The sequence below is a fragment of the Melanerpes formicivorus genome, unplaced genomic scaffold (assembly GCF_026170545.1).
Source record: "Melanerpes formicivorus ecotype bairdi unplaced genomic scaffold, bMelFor1.0.p_v2 SCAF_2, whole genome shotgun sequence".
NCBI classification, from domain to species: Eukaryota; Metazoa; Chordata; class Aves; order Piciformes; family Picidae; genus Melanerpes; species Melanerpes formicivorus.
Genome location: NW_027142354.1, coordinates 9,009,678 through 9,034,639, shown reverse-complemented (window position 1 = coordinate 9,034,639; position 24,962 = coordinate 9,009,678). Strand labels below are relative to the sequence as shown.

Below are 24,962 nucleotides of genomic sequence, written 5' to 3'. Positions count from 1 at the left end.
ATGCTGGAAGCATCTTGCTGTTGACAAATGGTAAAATTGAAAGATGAGGAATAAGAGGCTTTCCATTGCTTTAAAATCATGAACTTACTACTTGAGTCGTCTCTCAGACTCTATGCCAAGGCAACTTGAAGGGAAAATTAGGAATTTATGTGAATTTTGCTTTGTATCATATTTTATGTGTACCTTGAGCCTTTCCAAGTTTTAGTCCCATGTGATTTGTGAGCAGTAAGTGAACTTTTTATGTTACTAGAGCAAAAACCATTCTTCAAGGTAGGTAGACTCCTTGTGACCTTTGCACATCAAGTTGCAAGTTAATTGCTACGCTCTTAAGAGATTGCAGTTTTGTAAAGAACTCACCTCAGAAATACCTGGAAGGGTGGTACTCAAACAATTGAATTTGGTATAGTAGCTGAACTCTGAAATGCACTGCCCCATCTGTATTTCATGATCCAGGTACCATTCCTTTCCTAACAGACTCCTCTTCAGGCATGGCTCAATAATAAATTGTATGGCATCAAACCAAAAATGTTTCCTAAGAAAAATCTGATCTTACAGCTATGGGTAGAGAAGGATAGTTTCTTTCATAGTTTCATAGTTTCATTCAGGGTTGGAAGGGACCACAAGGATGATCTAGCTCCAACCCCCCTGCCATGGGCAGGGACACCCCACACTAGATCAGGCTGGCCACAGCCTCATCCAGGCTGGTCTTAAACACCTCCAGGGACGGGGCCTCGACCACCTCCCTGGACAACCCATTCCAGGGCTTCACCACTCTCATGGGGAAGAACCTCCTCCTCACATCTAGCCTGAATCTCCCCACCTCCAGCTTCATTCCATTCCCCTTAGTCCTATCACTACCCGAGATCCTGAGAAGTCCCTCCCCAGCCTTCCTGTAGGCCCCATTTAGATACTGGAAGGCCGCAATTAGGTCACCTCGGAGCCTTCTCTTCTGCAGACTGAACAGCCCCAACTCCTTCAGTCTGTCCTCATAGGAGAGGTGCTCCAGCCCTCTGATCATCCTTGTGGCCCTTCTCTGGACACCTTCCAGCACCTCCACATCCCTCTTATAATAGGGGCTCCAGAACTGGACACAGTGCTCCAGGAAACAAATGAATAGTAAGAGCTGAATTTATGTAAAGGAAACATCCTTGAGATCACACTGCGTGGTAGGTTATTGTTCTTTTGAAACATTCTGCTATTTTAATTTTACCTAAAGGTCCTAAATATTCTTTCGTGGTTTATTTTTGTGGTTCTACCCTCCTTTTATTTATGTATAAAATATCCAGAGCACTATGTCAAGCAGTAAATACATCCCAATTCTTATTTGAAAGGACCACATTGAAGGATTAAATATAGGTGGAACAAATTGGTAGGATAAACAGATGGTGTTAAGTGTTTGCAAGTGTTTGCATCTAGAACCACTAGCACAAAATATGCCATCAGTTATACCCATGTATGTGATACAGACTTGTACAGTAGGTATCCTAACATCCTTTCCTTTTAGAATGTGGAAAATAGAAACGCAGGCAGCATCTGCAGTGAGAGTTTTCCCTCATCCTTCATTTGTCTACACTGCAAAGTACCACCCAACTGCTGACTCGTTGGTGGTGACAGGATGTTACGACTCAGTGATTAGAATCTGGAATGCAAATGTGAATGAAATCCATGGGCAACTGCTACAGGAGCTTGATGGTCACAAAAGTTTCGTCAACACCCTTTGCTTTGATGCAGAAGGTATGTACTGTGCTTAGAAATACTTTTTCAAATAATCTTCTGTTTAGTTGAAGACAAACTTGAGTGTTACTTGGTTTGCTTTGTTAGAGGAGGCAGTGTGAAATGATACAACAGAATAGTTTAGCTGTGTTTGCAATTAATACTTTATTATGATGAGGAGCACAAAGGGATGCATAGTCCCTTCTGTAAACTGAGAAAGTTCAGATAATTTAAATGTAGGCACACAAATATGTAATGGTCAGGCAATGATGACTGGGCAATTTGGACACAATTTAGTTTTCATTCTCCCAATGACTAGCTATTATTAGCTAGCTAATACTTTGTACACATTGCAGCAAAAATTAGCAGAGCATAAAGCACAGATGCCACTGTTTAGAAGAGACAAATGCATCAGGATGCAGGTGGAAAGCATAGGAATTAGTAGAGAGGTAAGTTTTAAAAAAGACAGATTCAGCTAGAACCCTTCTAGGTGGGTGAATTATGTACTAAAAAGCAAAAGCAGGAAATCTGAAACCAGCTTCTAGAGAATTCTTGAAACAGAGTTTCAGAAGAGGAGATTACATGATCAGATCAGTGTCAAAGACAGCTCCACCATACTGCCATTCAAAATTATCAATGCAGTACAAAAGTAAAGAAAATGAGGTAGCAGTACTTAAATTGTGAGAATTGTAATGCTAGACTGAAGTGAGAAAACAATGAACTTTACAACATGGATAAAGAATGTGAAAATTTGAGAGAAGGGTAGAAATTTGACCATTGCAAATAATGTTAACTGGTAGATTAACATCTGTGAGTCATGTAGTGGTGGAGGGTGGGAAGAGTTGAAGATTGAATGAATAAGATACTTGGAAGTGTTTGACTTTTTCTAATATTAATGACATCATTAGTAATTGCATGGTTCATTTTGGGAAGTGTTCACTGGAGTAGGTGCTACGAAGAGAAAAGAGTTGCTTTTGTGTAGAGAATAAGTATTTGTGCTTAATTTAAGAACATCTGTTGGAAACCAGTATTATTCTTGTTCAGGATGCTCTCAGTGAACATATAGGTAAGCAGTAGGTTATCATGTGAAGCTTATTGAGCTATAAATGCTTATTTTTTGCTGGTACTAAGATATGAGTCAAAATGGAATACCTTGAATGAGTATTCAGTACCCTGTTGTCTGACTTCAGTGCTGAATCCAAATTTATGGTGTGAACTTACCTCATGCAGCATGAGCCAAATGTATTTGCAATGAGTATATCATAGCAAAAGAGAGGAAATAATTGCTCTTCACCTATTCACAAAAGACAAAAAGGTTGTTTCTTGTTCATACATACTTCTTTTAATTCTTTGTGTGTTATTCTTATATTTCACAGGGCTCCACATGTTCTCAGGAGATAGTTCAGGACTGATAATAGTTTGGGATACATCTGCCAGAGGAAGTTCTCCACACTGGAAAATTAATAAGGTATACAAGTTTCTTAAACTGGCATTGTAACTTCTGTGTGAGCTGTTCCAAATCTAGACATTTGATTTTAATTCAAATTTTCTATACATTAACTTTTGTTTAACTGAAAACTTAACATTTCCTTTACATAAAAGTACAGAAGAGCTGATAGTACATGCTGGGATTCGCTAACTTAAAATCTTTTGAACAGTTTTGCATCTTAATTTTTTTGTGTAAAAAACATGAAAATGCTTGAGGTTTAAGAACATTGTTCTTACAGGTAGATTAGGTTTGTTTTCTAGAGACAGCAATAAAATAGGCCACAGGCTCTACAAATTACCTTTGTCCATGCCTTAAAGGCCTAATTTTCAGTTAACATTTTTTATTGTCAACTGTGTTTCACAAGTTCAGAATCTGCTTTATGGTTGTGAAACGTTGAGTGCCTTGATGTAGGAACAAACTTTTTCCTTAACCAAATAGAGTGAAGGAGGCAGAGAAAGAGTAATGTAAGATAAAAATGAATAATAATGAATAAGGAGGTTTAAAGCACAGTTATAATTTTTTAATTTACTTACCTTCTTTGTGTAGGAAATAGCAGAAAATGATATTAAAGGAACACCAATCAATCATTTGGAGATGCATCCAAATGGAAGACGTTTATTAATCCATGCCAAAGACAGTACCCTGAGAATCATGGATCTCAGAATGTAAGTAGATTTGTGGTGACAAATGTGTATTTCCTTTTAGTTGAAAACTCACTTGGGGAATTGAAATAACATAAAATTATTAACTGTTCTGGAGTCCTAATAAGCAAGGATAGCAATATTAGGGTTAGGAAATTATTTGAATACCCTGTGATATTGCAGACCGTTAGTGTGATACTGGTTGTCTCTTAGAATAGGGTATCCAAAATTTGTTAAACTACTTGATAGTTTAATGTGGCATGAAGGAGAAGACACTAGTCTCATAAAAATTGAATTCACTTTTAAAAATGCAGTCTGGGTGTGAAAATGACATTCATTTGTGTGTTAGTTTCTCATTGTTAAGATTCTGAGAAGAGTATTTTGATGATAAAATGGAAGGAAAATTGTCATAAATACTGAAAAATGAAGTGATACACATATTATGGTACATTAAGCAGGCTGAGAGATACTTTTAACTTAGGTTTTGATAATTTTCTTGTTTTTAACAGTTATGAACATTAGTCTTTAATAATAAACTACAATAGACTATCACAGAATCACATGAGTCTATGAGGTTGTCCAGCTCAACCCCAGTAATCAAAGCATGAAAGCATGTTACTCAGAGATTTGATGAGTTGGACTTTGAATATCTCAAGGGATGGAGAGTTGTGTGATGACCATGGTCTAGTGTTTCTTCACCCTCAACATAAATTAAGGAAAAAAAAATCCTCTTGAACAGAATTTCCTGTATTTCAATTTGTGCACATTCCATTTTGTCCTTTCACTGTCTGAAATTGAGAAGAGTTTCGCTCCTATCAGTTACACACATGATGCATCTGAATGTTCTGTTCTGTAAAGTCATATTAAAAATATAAACACTCTTTTTAACATTTGCCCTTAATTTGATGGGTTCCCTTCCTCCTCTCCCCATGCAGAAAATCATAGGTCCCTCATGATCTACATGAAATTACCTGAGGGAAATACCTTTGCACTCCAGTAGCATGCGACATTATTTTGTAACTTATTTTTGTACATATATATCCTGCCTCAGGAAATCTCACTTTCAATTGATATGTTGGATGTTTGAACTAGCAGAAGACTTTCCAGTCTTACAGTGCATACTTCATCTTTTACTATAAATGATAAATAGTAATGGCCATGTTAGAAGGCTAAAATGTCCACTCAGTTGAAGTCTAAAATTGGTGGATTAACAGAAGGAAACCTGCAGGTTTTGAAGCAGATAGTGTTCTATCACTACCATTCCTAAAAGGTACAAATTTTTAGACACAGAAAAATGGACTTACGTATTGATATTTAAGAAGGGGTTAATATGGTGTGCAGTTTTCCAATTACTTTAAGTCAGTTTTTCCATAGGACAAGCCATCTCCTCCTATCTCCCATACCTTTGGTCATGTATTCCTAGCATTTCCTTTTTATCATCTCTAGAGATCTTCTGATGCAGGGTAAGACAGATCAGTGAACTGATCCGACTCAAAATCAGCCTGCAAACACAAATGATTAATTTTCCTTTTAATCAACTATCTGATCTAACTCATCTGATAGCTGCCCAAACATTAGAGAAGAAATGAGGGAGAGCCTGGGAAAATAAGGGTGGAGAGGACAGCAGCAGGACTGCTGCTTTTGACCACCATTGGCTTAAGTCTATCAGTAAACCACAAGGTCAGATACCCAGCCGTGATAATTGTACACGTCAGCATTAACTGTTCATTCCCTGCATGAGAAAAGAGGGGGTGGAGGTCACAGATCAACACAATTCATTTTGATTGACAGCCAGTTGTTCTTAACTTTCCTCTTTCAACTTGTCTTTTTGATCCTTTTTGATAATGCTGCTGTCCTGTCACTCAGGTATGTGATGAGGGATTTGGTTTTGGTTCAGACCTCTGCTTAGGGTTTCACATGCAGGTTAGTTTTACATCTTGCAGAGCTCTTCTACATGACATCTCAGAGATATTATCTTTCTTATTCACACAACTGAAGCTTCTGTTTGGGCCAATATGGTCTTATACTGTGATCATTAAAACATCCTTTTCTCTCGTTTGCCAAGCAGACTTGTATCTAGGGTGTACTTACTCAGAATATTGTTAAAGTTTTCCTGTTAAAGCTTCCCCTGCACTTCTCCCAGAGCACCTTCATTCTTTCTGCAGTAGCACATTTTAAAACTTGCTGTCTTCTGTCTTTAAGGGTTGTTGTGGCCTAGTACCAATTTTCTTGTCTCAGATTCTGCACTGTAGTAGTATTGCTGTGTTAGTCTGCATTTTGAACGTTCCTATCGCTTTCCAACCTATACTTCATGTTTGACATGGCCTCTTACAAGCATGCCTTACGCTTCTTTAAATTCTTTTGCAGATTCTTTCTTGATGCCTATAAACTTTTTGACAGGAGTTCCTTAGTTGGTCATCATTACTACACGGACCAGTAGCGTTCTACTGAAAAAAAGATTAGGATACCTAAGTTGCAAAGCAATATTAAAAATATGAATTTTAATAGTAAACCAACATTGAAGTCTGAAATGTGTTGATTCTACTGCTGGTTTTCTAACCAAATGTGAAAAGCTGAAGAGAGCTGCTGGATAAATTTAAGCACTACTGGAATGTAATCAAGTCAGGAAGCGTAATGAAAAGGTTTTTGGCAGAGCTTGGAGTATTAGTGCCAATTTCCCCAATTTTGCAAAGCCTGGGATCAAGAAAATGTAAATTACTACATCTGTATCCATTCTCTACATCTGAGTGTTTCCATTCTCTGTTGAAAGACAGGGATGTACACTTTCATCTGTAATTTCAGGTGCATTATGAAAACCAGGGAAAAGAAAGGGTAAACACTGCACTGTGCAATAGGTGGGTGCTTGCGTATCTGTTTAGGGTGCAAAGTGTATTGATTATTTTGAGGAACAGAGGAGGGGATTGACACATAAAAGTTGTATTTTTCTCTTCTGAAGTATCTGCTACATTGTCAAGATGTTCTTTGTCTCTAGCTTGGCTACAAAGAAATACATAGGTGCTACAAATTACAGAGAAAAGATCCATAGCACCTTAACACCATGTGGTACCTTCCTGTTTTCTGGAAGTGAAGATGGAAAGGCTTATGTTTGGAATCCAGAAACAGGTAACTATTTTATGATCTTAAGGCAGGTTGTCAAGGCCAAGAGAGAAAGGGTTTTGTAAGCTTTATTGAAACAGTTTTGATGTGGAATGAAACTTCAGTAAGATGATGTTAAATTCTGAAACCTTAGCTCTGCCTTTTAGATGGCTATTACTAAATATCTGAGATTTAATTCCCTAGAGGAAATTAATAGGCAGAGGTAGCGTTTATAATATCCAACAGGAATGGAGTGCCTGAAACTCAATTTTTTGTGTACTGCAATTCTCTACTTGTGGATGAGGGTCTTAGAACAGAATGCAGAAAATGTTGTAAGTCAAATCAGTCTTTCTCTTATGGTGTTTGAATTTGGAAATTAGGCTTTGTTTCCAAACAGTGGCCAGAGATTCTGATTAGTTTGGGCCTTTGGAATGTAAGGTTTCCTTGTGAATTGCTCCTCAAACTCAGTAATTTCAAAATGTCTACCAAAATATTTCTGGGAAAATATTAAGCAAATGTAAGATGAATAGAATAGAATAGACCAGACCAGGTTGGAAGAGACCTTCAAAGGGTTTGTCATTTTTGTTTCGGGACACAAATAACAGTAAAGACAGCAGAATACACTTGTTAGGTTTGATGACATTATATTCTGTCTCCAGTTATGATTTAAAGAATATTTTTTAAAGGAAAAAATAGGTATTTTTGAACTGGCAGCTAACCAGTCGTTCTGGTTTGAATTTCTTTCTGTGTTTCCAACTATATTAGCTTGCATCTAGGCCACAACATAATTTGTCTGAAAACTTTAAGAAACAATAAAAGGAGAGAGGAACTTACTGGTATGCTCTTACTCTTGCTTATACACTATACTTCCATAATGAAGTATACTTCCTATACTTCCAATCAGCTGAAGAGCTGATTATATTAATCTTTTTAATAATTTTGTGATCCCCTTTCACTCCTATTACCAATATTATATAATTGAGATCCACAACTAAGATAGCTATCTCTGGCAAAGCTCAAGCACAAACTGTGGAACGCCACCTTTCCAGAACTTGCTTATCAGTACAAGAGAACTCAGCTAACCCGATGCATCCTCTGGGGTTTCCTGCAGCTGTTGCAACAGCACTGACTTTTCTCACTTAGTCAGTAACTCAGAAGCATACACTGTTTTGTGGCTTATGCCAAATAGTACTCTTTAATAAGAAGATTGACAGAATTTTATTTATTTACACTGCCCTTCACTGTTCTGTGGTAATACATGCTTTAACAAACTGTTACTTTGCTCTATCAAATGTGGATTTATGGTATTAATAAACATGTTTCACTTCTGCAGGAGATCAGGTGGCCATATATTCTGAACTCTCCTTCACATCTCCGCTTCGTGATGTTGCCTTTCATCCACATGAACACATGGTGTCATTTTGTGCCTTTGGTCAAAACCAGCCAATACTTGTATACATATATGATTATAAAGGTACAATACAGATTTATTTATGTTGATACATGCCTGTAAATATCGTGTTGGTAGAAATTATTTTCTTGTCTTTGTACTTCTCTTGAAGGAAAAAGAAAAAGTATCATAGTATCAGTCAGGGTTGGAAGGGACCACAAGGATCATCTAGTTCCAACCCCCCTGCCATGGGCAGGGACACCCCACACTACATCAGGCTGCCCAGAGCCTCATCCAGCCTGGTCTTAAACACCTCCAGGGACGGGGCCTCAACCACCTCCCTGGACAACCCATTCCAGGGTCTCACCACTCTCATGGTGAAGAACCTCCTCCTCACATCTAGCCTGAATCTCCCCACCTCCAGCTTCATTCCATTCCCCTTAGTCCTATCACTACCCGAGATCCTGAGAAGTCCTTCCCCAGCCTTCCTGTAGGCCCCATTTAGATACTGGAAGGCCACAATTAGGTCACCTCCGAGCCTTCTCTTCTGCAGACTGAACAGCCCCAACTCCTTCAGTCTGTCCTCATAGGAGAGGTGCTCCAGCCCTCTGATCATCCTTGTGGCCCTTCTCTGGACACGTTCCAGCACCTCCACATCCCTCTTGTAATAGGGGCTCCAGAACTGGACACAGTACTCCAGGTGGGGTCTCACCAGGGCTGAGTAGAGGGGGAGGATCACCTCCCTCGACCTGCTGGCCACACTTCTCCTGATACAGCCCAGGATCTGATTGGCTTTGCGGGCTGCAAGTGCACACTGAGAGCTCATGTTGAGCTTCTTGTCCACCAGCACCCCCAAGTCTCTCTCCTCAGGGCTACTTTCCAGCCAGTTACTGCCCAGCCTGTATTTGTGCCTGGGATTGCCTCGACCCAGATGCAGGACCCTGCACAAGTAAGTTGATGATAATACATATCTTTACCCTGGGATACAGCAAAAAGTAAACTGGCCATGATGTCAAGAACCCAGCTCTAGATGACTCTGCTTTGAGCAGGGGCTTTGTTCCTGCCAGTCATCAGAGGTGCCTTGCAACCTCAGTTTTTAATGTGTTCCTGTATGCGATCCTGTGTGATTTTTACAACAGTTCTTCATATATTGGCACCTTTACACAAATATTTTAATGTTACTTTTCATCATCAAGGGTTATGGAGCCAGAAAATTATATCATTCTGAAAAATAATGAACAACTCAGTATTTTGTGCTGGCTGTTAGAAAATAACATTGAGGAGCTATCCAGAAACCAGTGAGAGATTATAGGTTATTTAATAAACAGGTGTAACATCTGTTTATGGGAGAAATATATTTATTCCACATGCTACATTAAAAAGAAGAGAGTGATAAATGCTAACTTAAAATGTATCATAGACAAAATAAAACTTAGATTGTTCTTTGCAGGTTTTTTCTGTCAGTTGTGTTTTTGTGGGTAGCTTTAGCAGTGTCGTTTCAATTAAGGACATTGTTTCAGATGTCGTGTTGCATCTGGGCAGGGGATAATGTTAATACAAATTATGTGATGAGTTTTGCCTATCTGTAAAATATTTTTGTTTGAGTTATATTTGCAATGAACTTTGATTTCTAAAGCTAATGAGTCTGCAGTGTGCCCAGGCAGCCAAGAGGGCCAATGGCATCCTGGCCTGCATCAAGAGCAGTGTGGCCAGCAGGAGCAGGGAGGTCATTCTGCCCCTGTACACTGCACTGGTTAGGCTGCACCTCGAGTCCTGTGTCCAGTTCTGGGCCCCTCAGTTTAGGAAGGATGTTGACTTGCTGAAAGGTGTCCAGAGAAGGGCAACGACGTTGGTGAGGGGTTTGGAACACAAGCCCTGTGAGGAGAGGCTGAGGGAGCTGGGGTTGCTTAGCCTAGAGAGGAGGAGACTCAGGGGTGACTACCTGAAGGGAGGTTGTAGACAGGCGGATGTTGGTCTCTTCTGCCAGGCAGTCAGCACCAGAACAAGAGGACACAGTCCCAGGCTGTGCCATGGGAGGTTTAGGTTGGATATTAGGAAGAAGTTCTTGACAGAGAGAGTGATTGCCCATTGGAATGGGCTGCCTGGGGAGGTGGTGGAGTCACCGTGATTAGAGGTGTTCAGGAGGAGACTTGATGGGGTGCTTGGTTGCATGGTTTAGTTGTTTAGGTGGGTTGGATTGGTTGATGGGTTGGACGCGATGATCTTGAAAGTCTCTTCCAACCTGGTCTATCCCATTCTATTCTATTTCTACATTTTGCCTTTTAAGCAACCTGTGGTAATGAATTTAGTCATATCAATTTTCACAGTTTAGGTTGTCTGTCTGTTGAACTGGTTGACTTTTGCAGAAAACAGAGTGGAGAAATTTTTACAATCAGTACCCAGTGTTAAGCTTCAACCCAGTAAGGTCTGCATTGTAGAAAGAAATGGAAAATTGTGGGGGTGAAGGATTTCTTTAAGATGCTTTTGACTGTTAAGGAGACAATGAGTCTTCAAAAAGCTAATAGAGTAGTATAAAATATATGTATGTGTGAATGTATATTTAGAAATCACACAGATACCATTCTGGTACTTACTTGTACAATCTGCTTAACTAAGTCACTGGTGCCTGTAAGATTTTGCATAAGCTGTTGCCTTTTCTACATTGACAGTTACTAACTTTTTGCTCCTTTTTTTTGGTTAAAAGTACACATGCAGCTTTCAGAAGATAATCTTACTGCCCTAGTGTTGAAAGAGTTAATCATATAGTAATACTAATTTTAGTCGCTGACACAGTTTTTGAAAGTGTTGTACATACACCAACAGCTTTATGAATATCCTGGGCAAAACTTGCATGAAGAATTTTTTTAACCTTTCTTGGCTGAGACCATAGTACAAAAAATTGCAAAACTCAACCTGTTTAAATGCCCCTCAGTTTAGGAAGGATGTTGACTTGCTGGAACAAGTCCAGAGAAGAGCAACAAAGTTGGTGAGGGGTTTGGAACACAAGCCCTATGAGGAGAGGCTGAGGGAGCTGGGGCTGCTTAGCCTGGAGAAGAGGAGACTCAGGGGTGACCTTATCACTCTGTACAACTACCTGAAGGGAGGTTGTAGACAGGCGGATGATGGTCTCTTCTCCCAGGCAGCCAGTACCAGAATAAGAGGACACAGTGTCAGGCTGCACCAGGGGAGGTTCAGGTTGGATGTTAGGAAGAAGTTCTATACAGAAAGAGTGATTGCGCTATGGAATGGGTTGCCCGGGGAGGTGGTGGAGTCGCCGTCATTGAAGGTGTTCAGAAGGAGACTTGATGGGGTGCTTGGTGCCATGGGTTAGCTGTTTGGGTGGGTTGGATTGGTTGATGGGTTGGACATGATGATCTTGAAGGTCTCTTCCAACCTGGTTTGGTTTATTCTAATAATAAGCACAACTTTTATGAATCCTAGAATCAATAAGGTTGGAAAAGACCTCAAAGATCATCAAGTCCGACCTGTCACCACAGACCTCATGACGAAACCATGGCACCAAGTGCCACGTCCAATCCCCTCTTGAACACCTCCAGGGATGGTGACTCCACCACCTCCCTGGGCAGCCCATTCCAATGCCTAACAACTCTCTCAGTGAAGAACTTTCTCCTCACCTCGAGCCTAAACTTCCCCTGACACAGCTTGAGACTGTGTCCTCTAAGTGCATTATTCTAAGAGTGCCTTCCATGCCTGTATATACACCTAGCAACTTCTGAAATTTTAGTTAAGTATAATAAGCTCACTTGAACTAGGCTGGAAAAAAGGTGAAATGCACTAGTAAAATAGCCAGGTTGAACTCAGTGAAAGCTCTAGAACTTCATTGCCTTTAAAAATTTCCTTTCTCTTCCCCTCCCCAATATTTCTGCATGGTAAATACTATTGTTTATAAGCAAACTAAAATACCGGGTTTGTGTGTGATGTTACTGAACACATCACAGAAGGGAGAGTTAGGTGGATATGGAGTAGTGTGGGGAAAATTTTAAGTCATTTTCAGGTTTTTCATGTAGCACTATTAATACAGATTCTGATGGTGTTTGAAGACATGACTGGCAAAAGGAGAGCAAGCATTCAATTGTTTTCTTTCTATGGCAACATAAGACTTCACCTGACACTTCAATATTGGTTATTTCTACAGTTGCACAACAGGAAGCTGAACTCATAAAAGATCTCAGTTCATCACTTACTACAGCTGCACCAAGAGGACCACAGCTCCTTAGCAGTTTTTCTGAAATTCCTGTACAAAAAAGTTCAGTCATGTCCCCAGCAGATCAGTTTGTCAGTGTTGCCAGAGCATCAATGAGAATGCAGAAGGTGAAACACAAACTTGATTCTGTAATGGTAAGTCAATTTAATTATTTTCCAGAATTATGTAGTCTTCTCAGCTAAAGTTCATGTTCTAGAACTGGGATATGTGACAAAACCTATATATGTAGTCTGGAAATCTGTTCTTCAGAAACGAATACATCTCTCACTAGTATTAATGTACCTGTAAGTAGGTCTTTAGAAGAGATTCATCATATAAACCGAAGCTATTTTGGTTTATCACATATTGGTTACAAGAGATGTTTAATGATTTTTGTCAAGGTCCATTGCTGCTCATATGATTCACTCTATAGATCATTACAACTGAACTTTAGAATTTTATGTGGCCTAAATGGCAATGGGTTAGTGGCAGGGGGTTGCAGCACTGACCTGTGTGGGAAGAGATTACAGACTACCCTGTGCTGGGCAAAGCCATTTCCCACCAACTCTGCAAAGGGCAATGCAGACACACTGTGCAGCTGAAATGGAACCAAACAGAAGAGCCTGTTTGCACCTTGGAAGAAACAGGTTTACTAAAGGTCAGTAGCTACTACGGACAGGAGATACCAGCACAGAGGAAATGCAAAGGAAAACATTTTAGGAGTTACAAGTGGAGATGCAGGGGAAGGAGCGGCTTTTTTGGCCTGTGGAGACCTACACTGTTGAAAGGAGTAAGAAACAAAGAGAGGCAAAAAGAGCGAGGTGCTGCGCAGTAACCTCACTCCTGCACCACCTATTGCCTTCCCAAAGGGACTGAGTGTAACATAATGGCAAAAGCAAAGAGTCTGGAGACTAGAAATGAGGAAAGAGAGGTGTCTGAAGTGAAGCTGAGACAAAGAGAGTGGAAAAGTGGGTTTTTTGAGTGTTTGCTTGACTCTGTGTGTGGTGTCTCAATACCCAAATCAGTAATTAAAGATTTGTAATTGGCAATAAATTCAACTGGGACAATTTTACAGCCAGGGATAATATAGAATAATCCTCAGTAGCACTGTGCAGGTATAATTACTGTTTGCAGTGGCACGAACTGCATTTGGGCTTATGTTTACTATTTTGCATTGTTAAGTAAATTTGAGTGCATATAGGTTATGATTTTTTTTATGCAGCTTTAGGCTTTCTCTGTATTAATAAATAAGGAAGTGCAAAAGAGATAAATAATGAAAGCAGTTGTTGATGAGGATGCTCTTCATGTTTTAGGAGTTTTGCTCTGGATTAAGTCTAGTTTTATTGCCTGACCTGGACATCCCCATTAGGCCTGTGCTTTGAAACTATCCAAAAGAAAGCTCACATGGGTAATGATAGCATGTTGCTGCTGCCTTTACAATTGCATGTAGTGACCTTTGAAATTAAAGGAAGCAAGCCTTGTTTCTGTTTTCTGCTTATTGTGTTCGAGTTTATCTACAGGTGGGCCTTAGTGCCTTCAAGTTGTTTATCAGCCAGAGAGGCACATATGGAGAGAATGAGCATGTTACCTCGTGTCTGAAACAAGTACTCCAGGAAAATATTCTAGAAGAAATAAATTTTACTTTTCTGGATGTCTTCTGAGGAAAAAGACAAGGATAATGCCTTTTTGAGAGTCTTTGTCATTGCAGCTGTTTAATCCCTGATTAGCCAGTGTTTCTGGGCTGTGGAAAACAAACCTAGTTTAGCAGAACCATGTAGTGGTTCTGTGGAACTATGTAGCTAGATCGAGTAGATAAGCCTACAACTATTGTTGGGGGAATAACTTTCAGCCATAGGAGTTTTGTAAGCCTAGATTCCTGTTGCTCAATCAACAGCTTGGGGTGAGTAAGGCAGACAAAGGTTTTGTTCAGCATTTTCCAAAGTCGGTCCCAATGGAGATGGGTCTATGGGAGATGTCAGAAAGGTCATCTGAGTCTTTCCCCAAGTGCATTTCCAAATAGTGCAGGACTGTGGTTGAAAGAGTCCACATGCAGTTTGATGTCTGTCACATAACAGTGATGATTATAAAAAACCAAGAGTGCTTCCTTGCAGGGCTTTATGATCTGCTAAGATACTGGGAAGGATTTCTTCTCATACTCCTCTTTTCAGCAATCCAACATGAGACTTGGGGAACTCAGGGTACCTTCTTTCCAAGTAGGAATAGGATCATTTCTTGCATGTGGGTGCAGTATTGCCTGCATGTATTACAAGACATTCTGGGCAGCCCCAGAGTATAATACGTACATCTACTAATTTGTAATTGGGAGTTAGAGTTTGTGATGTGTATGCACAGGGTTTTGCACCTGGGCTGCAACAATGCTTGCTATCTATACAGACTAGGGATGAGGTGCTAGAAAGCAGCCCTGATGAAAAGGACTTGGGGGTGCTGATGGATGAGAATCTGGACATGAGCAGACAGTGTGCACTTGCAGCCCAAAAGGTCAATCACATCCTGGGCTGCATCAAAAGATGCATTGCCAGCAGATCCAGAGAAGTGATTCTGCCACTTTGCTCTGGTGAGACTACTCCTCAAGTACTGTGTCCAGGTCTGGAGCCCTCAATATAGGAATGACATGGACCTGGTGGAGAGGGTCGAGAAGAGGGCTGCAAAAAAGATAAGGGCTTGGAGCACCTCTGCTATGACGACAGGCTGAGAGAGCTGGGGCTGTTCAACCTCGAGAAGAGGAGGCTCCAGAGAGATGTAATAGCAGCCTTCCAGTTCCTGAAGGGGGCCTACAAGAATGGGGAGAGTGTTTGCAAGGGCCTGCAGTGACAGGACAAGGGGCAATGGCTTTAAGCTGGAGAAGACAAGATTTAGATTGGATGTTAAGAGCAAGTTCTTCACTGTGAGGTGGTGGAACACTGGAACAGGTTGCCCAGGGAGGTGGTTGAGGCTCCTTCCCTGGAGATACTCAAGGTGAGGCTAGGTGGGGCTCGAGGAGGCCCTGGGCAGCCTCATCTAGTTGGGGATGTCCCTGTTAACTGTGGGGAGGTTGGACTAGATGACCTCTGGAGGTCCCTTCTGGCCCAGAACATTTTATGATTTATGAGTTCAACTCCCTTTTCATGTGAAAAATGATGCATAGAACTAAGTGCAGGCTTTGCCGGAATGCTCGCTGGAATGCTACTTACATAAATGCTTCACTGAAGTGTTCATCAAGATAGGCCACTCAGCCACATATCTTAGAGTGTGCTAATACATCTGGGTACAGAAAAGTGAAAATAGTGAAAGGAGTCTTTAAGAGGCCACACACAGGGGAGGCAGGGCGCCCTGTGACAGGATTGGAATATGCAAATCCAAATGAGAATTCAGGCGTTGTGTGTATTTCATAGAATCAATAAGGTTGGAAAAGACCTCAGAGATCAAGTCCAACCTGTCACCCAAGACCTCATGCCTACTAGACTATGGCACCAAGTGCCATGTCCAATCCCTTTTTCAACACCTCCAGGGATGGTGACTCCACCACCTCCCTGGGCAGCACATTCCAATAGCCAACAACCCTTTCTGTGAAGAACTTTCTCCTTACCTCAAGCCTAAACTTCCCCTGGCGCAGCTTCAGACTGTGTCCTCTTGTTCTGGTGCTGGTTGCCTGGGAGAAGAGACTAGCCCCTACCTGGCTACAACCTCCCTTCAGGTAGTTGTAGAGAGCAATAAGGTCTGCCCTGAGCCTCCTCTTCTGCAGGCTAAACAATCCCAGCTCCCTCAGCCTCTCCTCATAGGGCTTTGTGTGATAGGAAAAGTAAAAAGGAACTGGAAACTACATAAGCTTTGTGCAAGCCTTTGGGTCTCGTTTGCATGCCAGAGCCTTGTTACAGACACACAAGGATTACCATGTTGGGACAAGGATGTCAGCAGCATACCTTGTAGACAGTAAACCTGGCCTGAGGTCACACCTGGGGTCTTGTTTTATGATAGGAAGGTGCTGGAATCACAGGGGTCTCTGGGTTCAATGGGTACGACCTGTAAGACCCGTAACTAATGGATATAAAGCTACTAATTGTCAGTGCAAGGTTTAGTGGTCTGTCACTTGGCTATATAATTTGGAACTATATTATAAATACATGACAATCTGATTTAGCTAGACAGAAATAGAGAATACTCTGATCATGTCTGTTGTTAGCAGTGCCTTTTTTCCAGGTCTCTTTAGAAGCAAATTTCAGTTGGTTGGTTTTGGTTTTGTTTTTACTCTTTGCTACTTTTACAGGAACAATAATGAATGACTAATGCAAATGGTAGATGAGCCTGCTAGAAGAACAGCACTGTTGGACCTGATATTTACTAAAAACAAGGAGGGTCTGGTTAAAGTGGCAAAGGTTGAGGGCAGCCATCATGAGATGGTAGAGTTCAGGATCAGAATACCAAGCAGGATCACAGCCTTGGACTTCAGCAGGGCCAACTGTGGCCTTTTCAAGCAGTTGCTAGGGGAAATCTCATAGGACAGGGTACTGGAAGGTAAAGGGGCCCATGATAGTTGGTTAATGTTCAAGGACCGCTTCTTGCAAGCTCAAGATCAGAGCGTTCCAACAACTAGGAAATCAAGAAAGGGATCCAAGAGACCCACATGATGAAATACAGAACTGCTGAGCAAACTCAAGTGGAAAAAGAGAGTCTACAGATCATGGAAGGAGAGGCTGGCTACTTGGGAGGAGTATAAAACTGTTGTTAGAACATGTAGGGAGACAACTAGGAAAGCTAAAGCCTCCTTGGAAGCCAATCTTGCAAGGGAGGTCAAGGACAAGAGAAAGGGCTTCTTCAAATACTTTGCAGGAAAAAACACTAGAAGCAGTTTAGGCCCACTGCTGAATGAGGTGGGTGCCATGGTGACAGAGGACACTAAGAAGGTGGAGTTACTATATGCCTTGTTTGTTTCCATCTATATTGCTGGAGACTGTCCTCAGGAGCCCCAGCCCCCTGAGGCCCCAGAGGAAGACATGACCAAGGACTTTCCCTTGGTTGATGAGGACTGGGTAAGGGAACAATTAAGGAAGACATCCATAAATGCATGGGTCCCGATGGGATCCACCCACAGGTGCTGAGGGAGCTGGCAGAAGTCATTACCAGACCACTCTCCACCATCCTTGGTAAGTCATGACAGACAGGAGAGGCGCCTGGAGACTGGAGGAAGGCAACTTCCCTCCAATCTTCAAAAAGGGTAAGAAGGAGGAGCCAGGTAACTATAGACCAGACAGCCTCATCTCCACCTCCAGAAAGGTAATGGAGCAAGTTATCTTCAGCACTGTCCTTTAGGCGTATGAAGGACAAAAGGGTCATTAGTAGCAGTCAACATGGCTTTACGAAGGGGAAGTCATGTTTGATCAGCCTGATAGCATTTCAGGAGGACATAACCAGGTGGGTAGGTGATGCTAGAGCAGTGGATGCGGTTTAGCTTGATTTCAGTAAAACATTTGACACTCTTTCCCTCAGCATCCTTGCAGCTAAACTGAGGAAGTGTAGTCTGAATGATTGGGTAGTGAGGTGGATTGTGAACTAGTTGAAGGAAAGAAGTCAGAGTTGTGGTCAATTGATTGGAGTCTAATTGGAGACCTGTATCTACTAGTAGAGTACCTCAGGGGACAGTACTGGGGTCAGTACTATTCAATATATTCATCAAACTGGATGGAGTAGCTAACACACCAGAAAGTTGTGCTGACATTCAGCCAGATTTCGGCTGGAGAGCTGAGCAGGGAGAAATTTAATGAAGTTCACCAAGGGCAAGTGTAGAGTCTTGCACCTGGAAAAGAACAACCCCATGGATCAGTATGGGCTGGGGACTGACCTGTTGGAGAGCAGTGAAGGGGAAAAGGACCTGAGGGTTTTAGTGAATGGAAGCTTGACCGCGAGCCAGCAATGTGTTCATGTGGCCCAGAAGGCCAATGCTATTCTGGGTTGTATTAGGAGTGCTGTGGTTAGTAGGTTGAGCAAGGTTCTCTTCCCCCTCTACTCTGCCCTGGTGAGGCCTCATCTGGAATATTGTATCCAGTTTTGGGCCCCTCAGTTCAAGAAGGACAGGGAACTGCTTGAAAGTGTCCGGTACAGAGCCACAAAAATGATGAAGGGAGTGGAACATCTTCCTTGTGAGGAGAGACTGAGGGAGCTGGGGCTTTTCACCTTGGGGAAGAGGGGTGACCCCAGTAATGTTAATTAATATGTAAAGGGTGAATGCCAAGAGGATGGAGCCAGGCTCTGCTTGGTGATGCTCAATGACAGAACAAGGGGCAGTGGGTGGAAGCTGAGGTTTAGGGACTTCCATGTAAATAGGACTTTTTTTTTTTTTTCCCCTATGGGGGTGATGGAACACTAGAACAAGCTGCCTGGGGGGTTGTGGAGTCTCCCTTTCTGGAGATATTCAAGACCCACCTGGATGCATTCCTGTGTGATCTGGTACAGGTGATCCTGCTCTGGCAGGGAGGTTGGACTGTATGATCTATTGAGGTCCCTTCCAGCCCCTAACATTCTGTGATAGAGGGAAGTCTCTTTTCTTCTCCTTCTTAGCCCAGAAAATTGTTAGAGCAAAAGAAGTGTAATTATAACCAAGATCTGAGTATTGAGCTAAAGCTTTATCAACTCACAAAAGGTAGGACATTTCCTTTAAAAAAAAAAAGGTAAGTACTAATTTCTGCATGAAACCAGAATGCAGAGTTTATTTTTTTACCACACAGGGAAATTTCAGTATCCTGAATCTTGGCAGCAGTTATTTATCTTTGCCTCAAGAAACTAACAGTGATGTATGTTTCTATGCAGAGAAGTTTTTGATGGGAAGACACCCTTTTCTGGTCATTGACAGAAGTCATAAGTACTTTTTATTGTATGTCACTATTTGTGTGTCTAAAATTCTATCTAGGGTCAGAGTGGCTGGAGAGCAGCCAGGCAGAGAGGGACCTGGGGGTGCTGGTTGATGGTAGGATGAACATGAGCCTGCAGTGTGCCCAGGCAGCCAAGAGGGCCAATGGCATCCTGGCCTGCATTAAGAACAGTGTGGCCAGCAGGAGCAGGGAGGTCATTCTGCCCCTGTACACTGCACTGGTTAGGCCACACCTCGAGTACTGTGTCCAGTTCTGGGCCCCTCAGTTTAGGAAGGATGTTGACTTGCTGGAACGAGTCCAGAGAAGGGCAACAAAGTTGGTGAGGGGCTTGGAACACAAGCCCGATGAGGAGAGACTGAGGGAGCTGGGGCTGCTTAGCCTGGAGAGGAGGAGACTCAGGGGTGACCTTATCACTCTCTACAACTACCTGAAAGGGGGTTGTAAACAGGCAGAGGTTGGTCTCTTCTCCCAGGCAGCCAGCACCAGAACAAGAGGACACAGTCTGAGGCTGCGCCAGGGGAAGTTCAGGCTGGAGGTCAGGAGGAAGTTTTACACAGAGAGAGTGATTGCCCATTGCAATGGGCTGCCTGGGGAGGTGGTGGAGTCGCCGTCACTGGAGGTGTTCAGGAGGAGACTTGACAGGGTGCTTGGTTACATGGGTTAGTTGATTGGGTGGTGTTGGGTGATAGGTTGGACACGATGATCTTGAAGGTCTCTTCCAACCTGGTTTATTCTATTCTATTCTATTCTAAAATACCTGTTTATAGTATTTATCACCCCTTGTTATGCAAAGTTATGTAGCTACTGGAAGAAGAGCTTCCTTTAAAGATAAAATATCCTAGCTCTGAAGCTGTGATTTTTAGATGTCAAAACTTGCCTACTCTAATTTGAAGGAGAAAAACAGCTTTGTAGTGCTTGAGGACAACCTTTACATCTGTAGTACTAGTCCTTGAATCAATTATATGTTGACTGCCTCATCTCTTAATATGTGGATACTTCTAAATTTGTTAAGAGTGTGTTTGTTTTTTCCAGTCTTTATTTCACTGTGCATTTCTGGAAAAATGTTACTAGATGGTTATCAAAGTGGTTATCAAAATTCTGATGCTCAGAGATATTAAAAAGTTATATTTTTCTAATGCAATATTAGATAAGTAGAATATAAAAGTATTCTTTTCTATATACAGAAATACAGCTGTTTAAATTTGGTTTTTTTATCCTTTGAGTGTATTTATTACTATGCCAGAATTCATTAACAGAGTGGGTACTGTGTGAAAATCCAGAAGCTTTTTACCTTGGATTGCATCAAATGTACTGAACTTTCATCATTAAGCTGTATGACTATAAAGTGTGGTTATACATGATGCTTTGATACAGTATACATCAAATAATATGTGTGCTTCTTCCAGATGGTCTCCTTTGAGAATTTAGTTGAGATGCAAAATATATCTCGTTGTGTGAAAATAGAGCAGAATCAAAGCCATTGCTGTTCAGAAAAAAACCATGCAGCTTTTTTAATGAATGCATGAAAATGGTACTGCTACAAAGCCATTAAGTGGAAAAAGATCTAAAGTTATCCTTGTGTCTGCAACAAAGACCTAGAGTCAGTGAGGAATGCTGAAGTGATGTATGTTTTCATTTTTTCAAGTGTCTGTCCTCCTGGTCATCTTGGTTGTAGGAGATTCTGAAATACCACGCTTGGCTTCTGTGTTTTAGTGCAAATCAAGAAGAGAAGAGTTCTTTAGTAACTTACTACAAGTTTTCCCTGAAGATAGAAAAGCAGAGGACTGAGGACTCATGTAAAAACATTGCCAATTCTATGAATATTTTTGGCCAAGTGAGAGGCAATGCCACAGTGTCTCTGCAGACCAAAATAGCTTTTTCACTTGATTATGTCTGCAATGCAAGATTTCTATCCATAAATTGTCAGAGGAGTTATTGTTATTCTGTAATCTTATCTATCATATTTATAAGAAATTTGTAGCCTTTTTAAAACCTCTTTTACTGAGTAGGTTTATAGAATTGTCTTAAATTTCTCTTTGTTTTTTTTCCCCAAAGAAAACTTGCAAATGAATAGGAAACCAGTTTTTGTCTGTTGTGGTGGCTTGAAATTTCCGCCCCCCCCAACATTAAATTTGCCAGACCAGCTCAGTTGGAAGTAAATGAAAGCTGTATTTACAAGCAAAACTACAATCTACACCACAACTGTGCATAAGAAAATGAGGGGAAAAAGCCACAAGAGGAGGAAAAAAAACATTATAATAAAGACCAAAACTTTAGCTGAGTATTTTTTAGAAAATTATAAGTAAGATCCATTCTGGTATGTATATGAGGAGGATGCTTGTGCCCTTTACAGGCAGAGGTTGGTCTCTTCTCCCAGGCAGCCAGTACCAGAACAAGAGGACACAGTCACAGGCTGCGCCAGGGGAGGTAAAGCTGGATGTTAGGAAGAAGTTCTATACAGAGAGAGTGATTGCCCATTGGAATGGGCTGCCTGGGGAGGTGGTGGAGTCGCCATCATTGGAGGTGTTCAGGAGGAGACTTGACGGGGTGCTCGGTGCCATGGTTTAGTTGTTTAGGTGGGTTGGATTGGTTGATAGGTTGGACATGATGATCTTGAAGGTCTCTTCCAACCTGGTTGATGATGATGATGATTATTTTTATTATATTTAGGAAATCTAGGCTGAGTCCACATGTTTAACACTGATACATTTCATTACTCTTTCTGAAAAAGAACATAGTGAAATGAGCAGAGGTTCAAACAAGAGTAACACAAATGCCAAGAGCTATTGAAGAGCTCCTATGTAATGAGATTAAATAGACTTAGTAGAGCTCCTCAGCTTTGCAAGTGAAGATGAGTGAGAGGAAAGTTGTGACAAAAATAAATAATGAACAATATTGGGAGGGAAAAACCAACAGGTTAAGTTGGCACATGCAAGAAGTTGTGGTGAAGGCCATAGAGTACATACATTTGCAGAGATTTTGGGTGGATTTGTAAAGGAAATTTTCAACATTATTACAGCATATTACTGCTAGCTGATGCTTGGGAAGTTGCTAAACTGTTGAGTGATAAAAGTGAAAGAGCCCCTAGGAGAAAGATGACTCTAAACTTAAGAATCTTATCTAATACAGTTTGTTGTTGGAAAAAAAAAGAGGATGGATCGTTGCCCTAACATAGAATAGTTATGTCAGGCAACCAGCACCAGAACAAGGGGACACAGTCTCAAGCTGCGCCAGGGGAAGTTTAGGCTCGAGGCGAGGAGAAAGTTCTTCACACAGAGAGTCATTCGTCATTGGAATGTGCTGCCCTGGGAGGTGGTGGAGTCACCATCCCTGGAGGTGTTCAAGAGGAGATTGGATGTGGCACTTGGTGCCATGGTCTAGTCATGAAGTCTGTGGTGACAGGGTGGACTCGATGATCCTCGAGGTCTCTTCCAACCTTGGCAATACTGTGATGCTGTGATACTGTTATGTTATGGAGTATGTATACAGCATACATAGTGTGTGACATCATACTATATATGAGTGGGTTGTGTGATAATTCTGCATAGGAGTTACTAATATTCTTTTCATTATATCAGATTAGGATACTAATATTAGTATGTGTGTATTATCTAGGCATGTCCTTTAAGACAGAATGCCAGTTTTAGCCAGCCCAGGAGCACTCTTTGTGCTTCGTGTCTGAGTGAGTCTGCACAGCCTGTGTATAACTGAGCCTGTATTTAACTTTTTTGTGTCTTACACAAATAATTTGTTTGGTTTTCCTAGTGATTTTTTTGGTTTAAGTCTAGAAGTTACTTCAGAGGAGAGCAGTCTCTAAGTGATTTCCAGACACCTGCCCTAGTAGAATCCCAGCCTTCATGAGAGTCTTCCTAATGCAGCTATTATAGTAATAATTGGTTTTTTTCATATGTGGACACTTGATTAAAACTTGCATTGCAGATTTAAAAGCAGTAGCACTGCCCTCCTAGTTCAACCATTGTTGCCTATATCATTTGAGAAAAATAGCAGAATTTGTACTTTGTTTTTATTTCAGATTCAATTGCCAGCTTTTCAATTCTGCAGAATCATGGTTTAATAGTGGTTTTTAACTATCTTTTATAAAAAAACCCAACATATCCTAGAGGCCTACATTTTCAAAAGGGAAGCCTAAAAATTAAAGAGTAAGAGGTAATACAGAGATGAACAACTTGATTTGACTTGCAAGTACATATATAGAAATGCTAATTGTATTGATTGCAAAAGTCATAAAATTGCATTCTCAGGGGAAATAAAAAGATAAATTGTAATTGTCTGCTTGTCAAGTTTTGTGGTGCTTTGGTTTTTGTGTCATGCAATTGACTTTTAATCTGAAAACAAGTTCCTTTGAAAACGTAATTTGCCAAAAAAACCAAGCCAAAATGCAAATCAGCTTTGTTTAAACATGGCAAAACCGTGTAGGTATCCTTTTTCACTACAGAAACTGCAGGAATGTTACAACTCTTACTTTTACTCAATCCAGGATAGTGGTAAACTGTGTCTTTGATAAAGCTGTGGTTTGTACATGAAGCAAGAGGAGCCTGTTGTGAAAAATCAGTAGGCTGATGGTTGGCTATCTTAGCCAACTTTACTCGTTGTAAAGTTATTTGGCAATGACTTCTCACAGCATGCATTTAAAAAAAGGATGATTGCTTCACTTTCTTCTCTAGATAGCCTTACGTCTGTTGTAGGAGAATTCATGAGGAGATTGGATGTGGCACTTGGTGCCATGGTCTAGTCATGAGGTCTGTGGTGACAGGTTGGACTCGATGATCCTCGAGGTCTCTTCCAACCTTTGTGATACTGTGATAATTCTTCATAGGACAGTGTACTTCACCTGGAAATAGTTCTGCTGAATCATTAATAATTATTAACTGAGCCTTCCTCTGTTACATAGTTGTGGAGTTTTTTCCTCTTTGGGTGTTTTAGAGATTTAAATAATACTTAAGATCTAGCGGGAGAAAAGCCATTAAAACACTAATTTTGTGTTTACTTTGGATGGGCAATCTTTTATAGCTCACCTGTGCTAAACTTCACTGCTGTTAAGGGAAGGAATAAATCACTGTAAGACTGTCTTTTTGATATATATTATAAAGTATATATATTTAATACATTTTTAAGCTTTCTTTTTAATGTATCTTTTATAAAAATGGGGTTTATCTTGGTTTTTAAGGCCTTGGAGAGGAAGGAAGAGTTGTAACACAGAACTTTGCAATTTAAGAAGGTCTGTTTTCTTAAATCTTCTGGAGTGTGCATTCATTCTCCTAGTGTTAGTGTCTGTTGCATTTGTTTTCAAAGCATGCTGTTTGGCAGGTAAAAAGAAAGTGTTTGCATATGACAGCAGGAAAATACATTATATGTATAAATATATAATTAATCCAAACACAACTAAGATGAATTTCTGATGATATTTGTTTCAACAAGTCCAAGTGCTGGGTGCTGCACTTTGGCCACAGCAATCCCATGCAGAGCTACAGGCTGGGGTCAGAGTGGCTGGAGAGCTCCCAAACAGAGAGGGACCTGGGGGTGCTGATGGACAGCCATCTAAACA

General features: G+C 41.0%; 1 protein-coding gene across 8 annotated transcripts in view; it reads left to right on the top strand.

Moving 5' to 3' along the window:
• The window catches only part of AHI1 (Abelson helper integration site 1), a 108,739-nt gene that overhangs the window by 28,250 nt on the left and 55,527 nt on the right, over positions 1-24,962 (top strand). For all 8 annotated transcript variants that reach the window (XM_068149996.1, XM_068149971.1, XM_068149962.1 and 5 more), the window contains 6 exons: positions 1,505-1,734; positions 3,090-3,181; positions 3,749-3,867; positions 6,836-6,966; positions 8,273-8,413; positions 12,486-12,688. In XM_068149996.1, the coding sequence (XP_068006097.1) occupies positions 1,505-1,734; positions 3,090-3,181; positions 3,749-3,867; positions 6,836-6,966; positions 8,273-8,413; positions 12,486-12,688 (916 nt within the window). The remainder of the gene's footprint in view (positions 1-1,504; positions 1,735-3,089; positions 3,182-3,748; positions 3,868-6,835; positions 6,967-8,272; positions 8,414-12,485; positions 12,689-24,962) is intronic.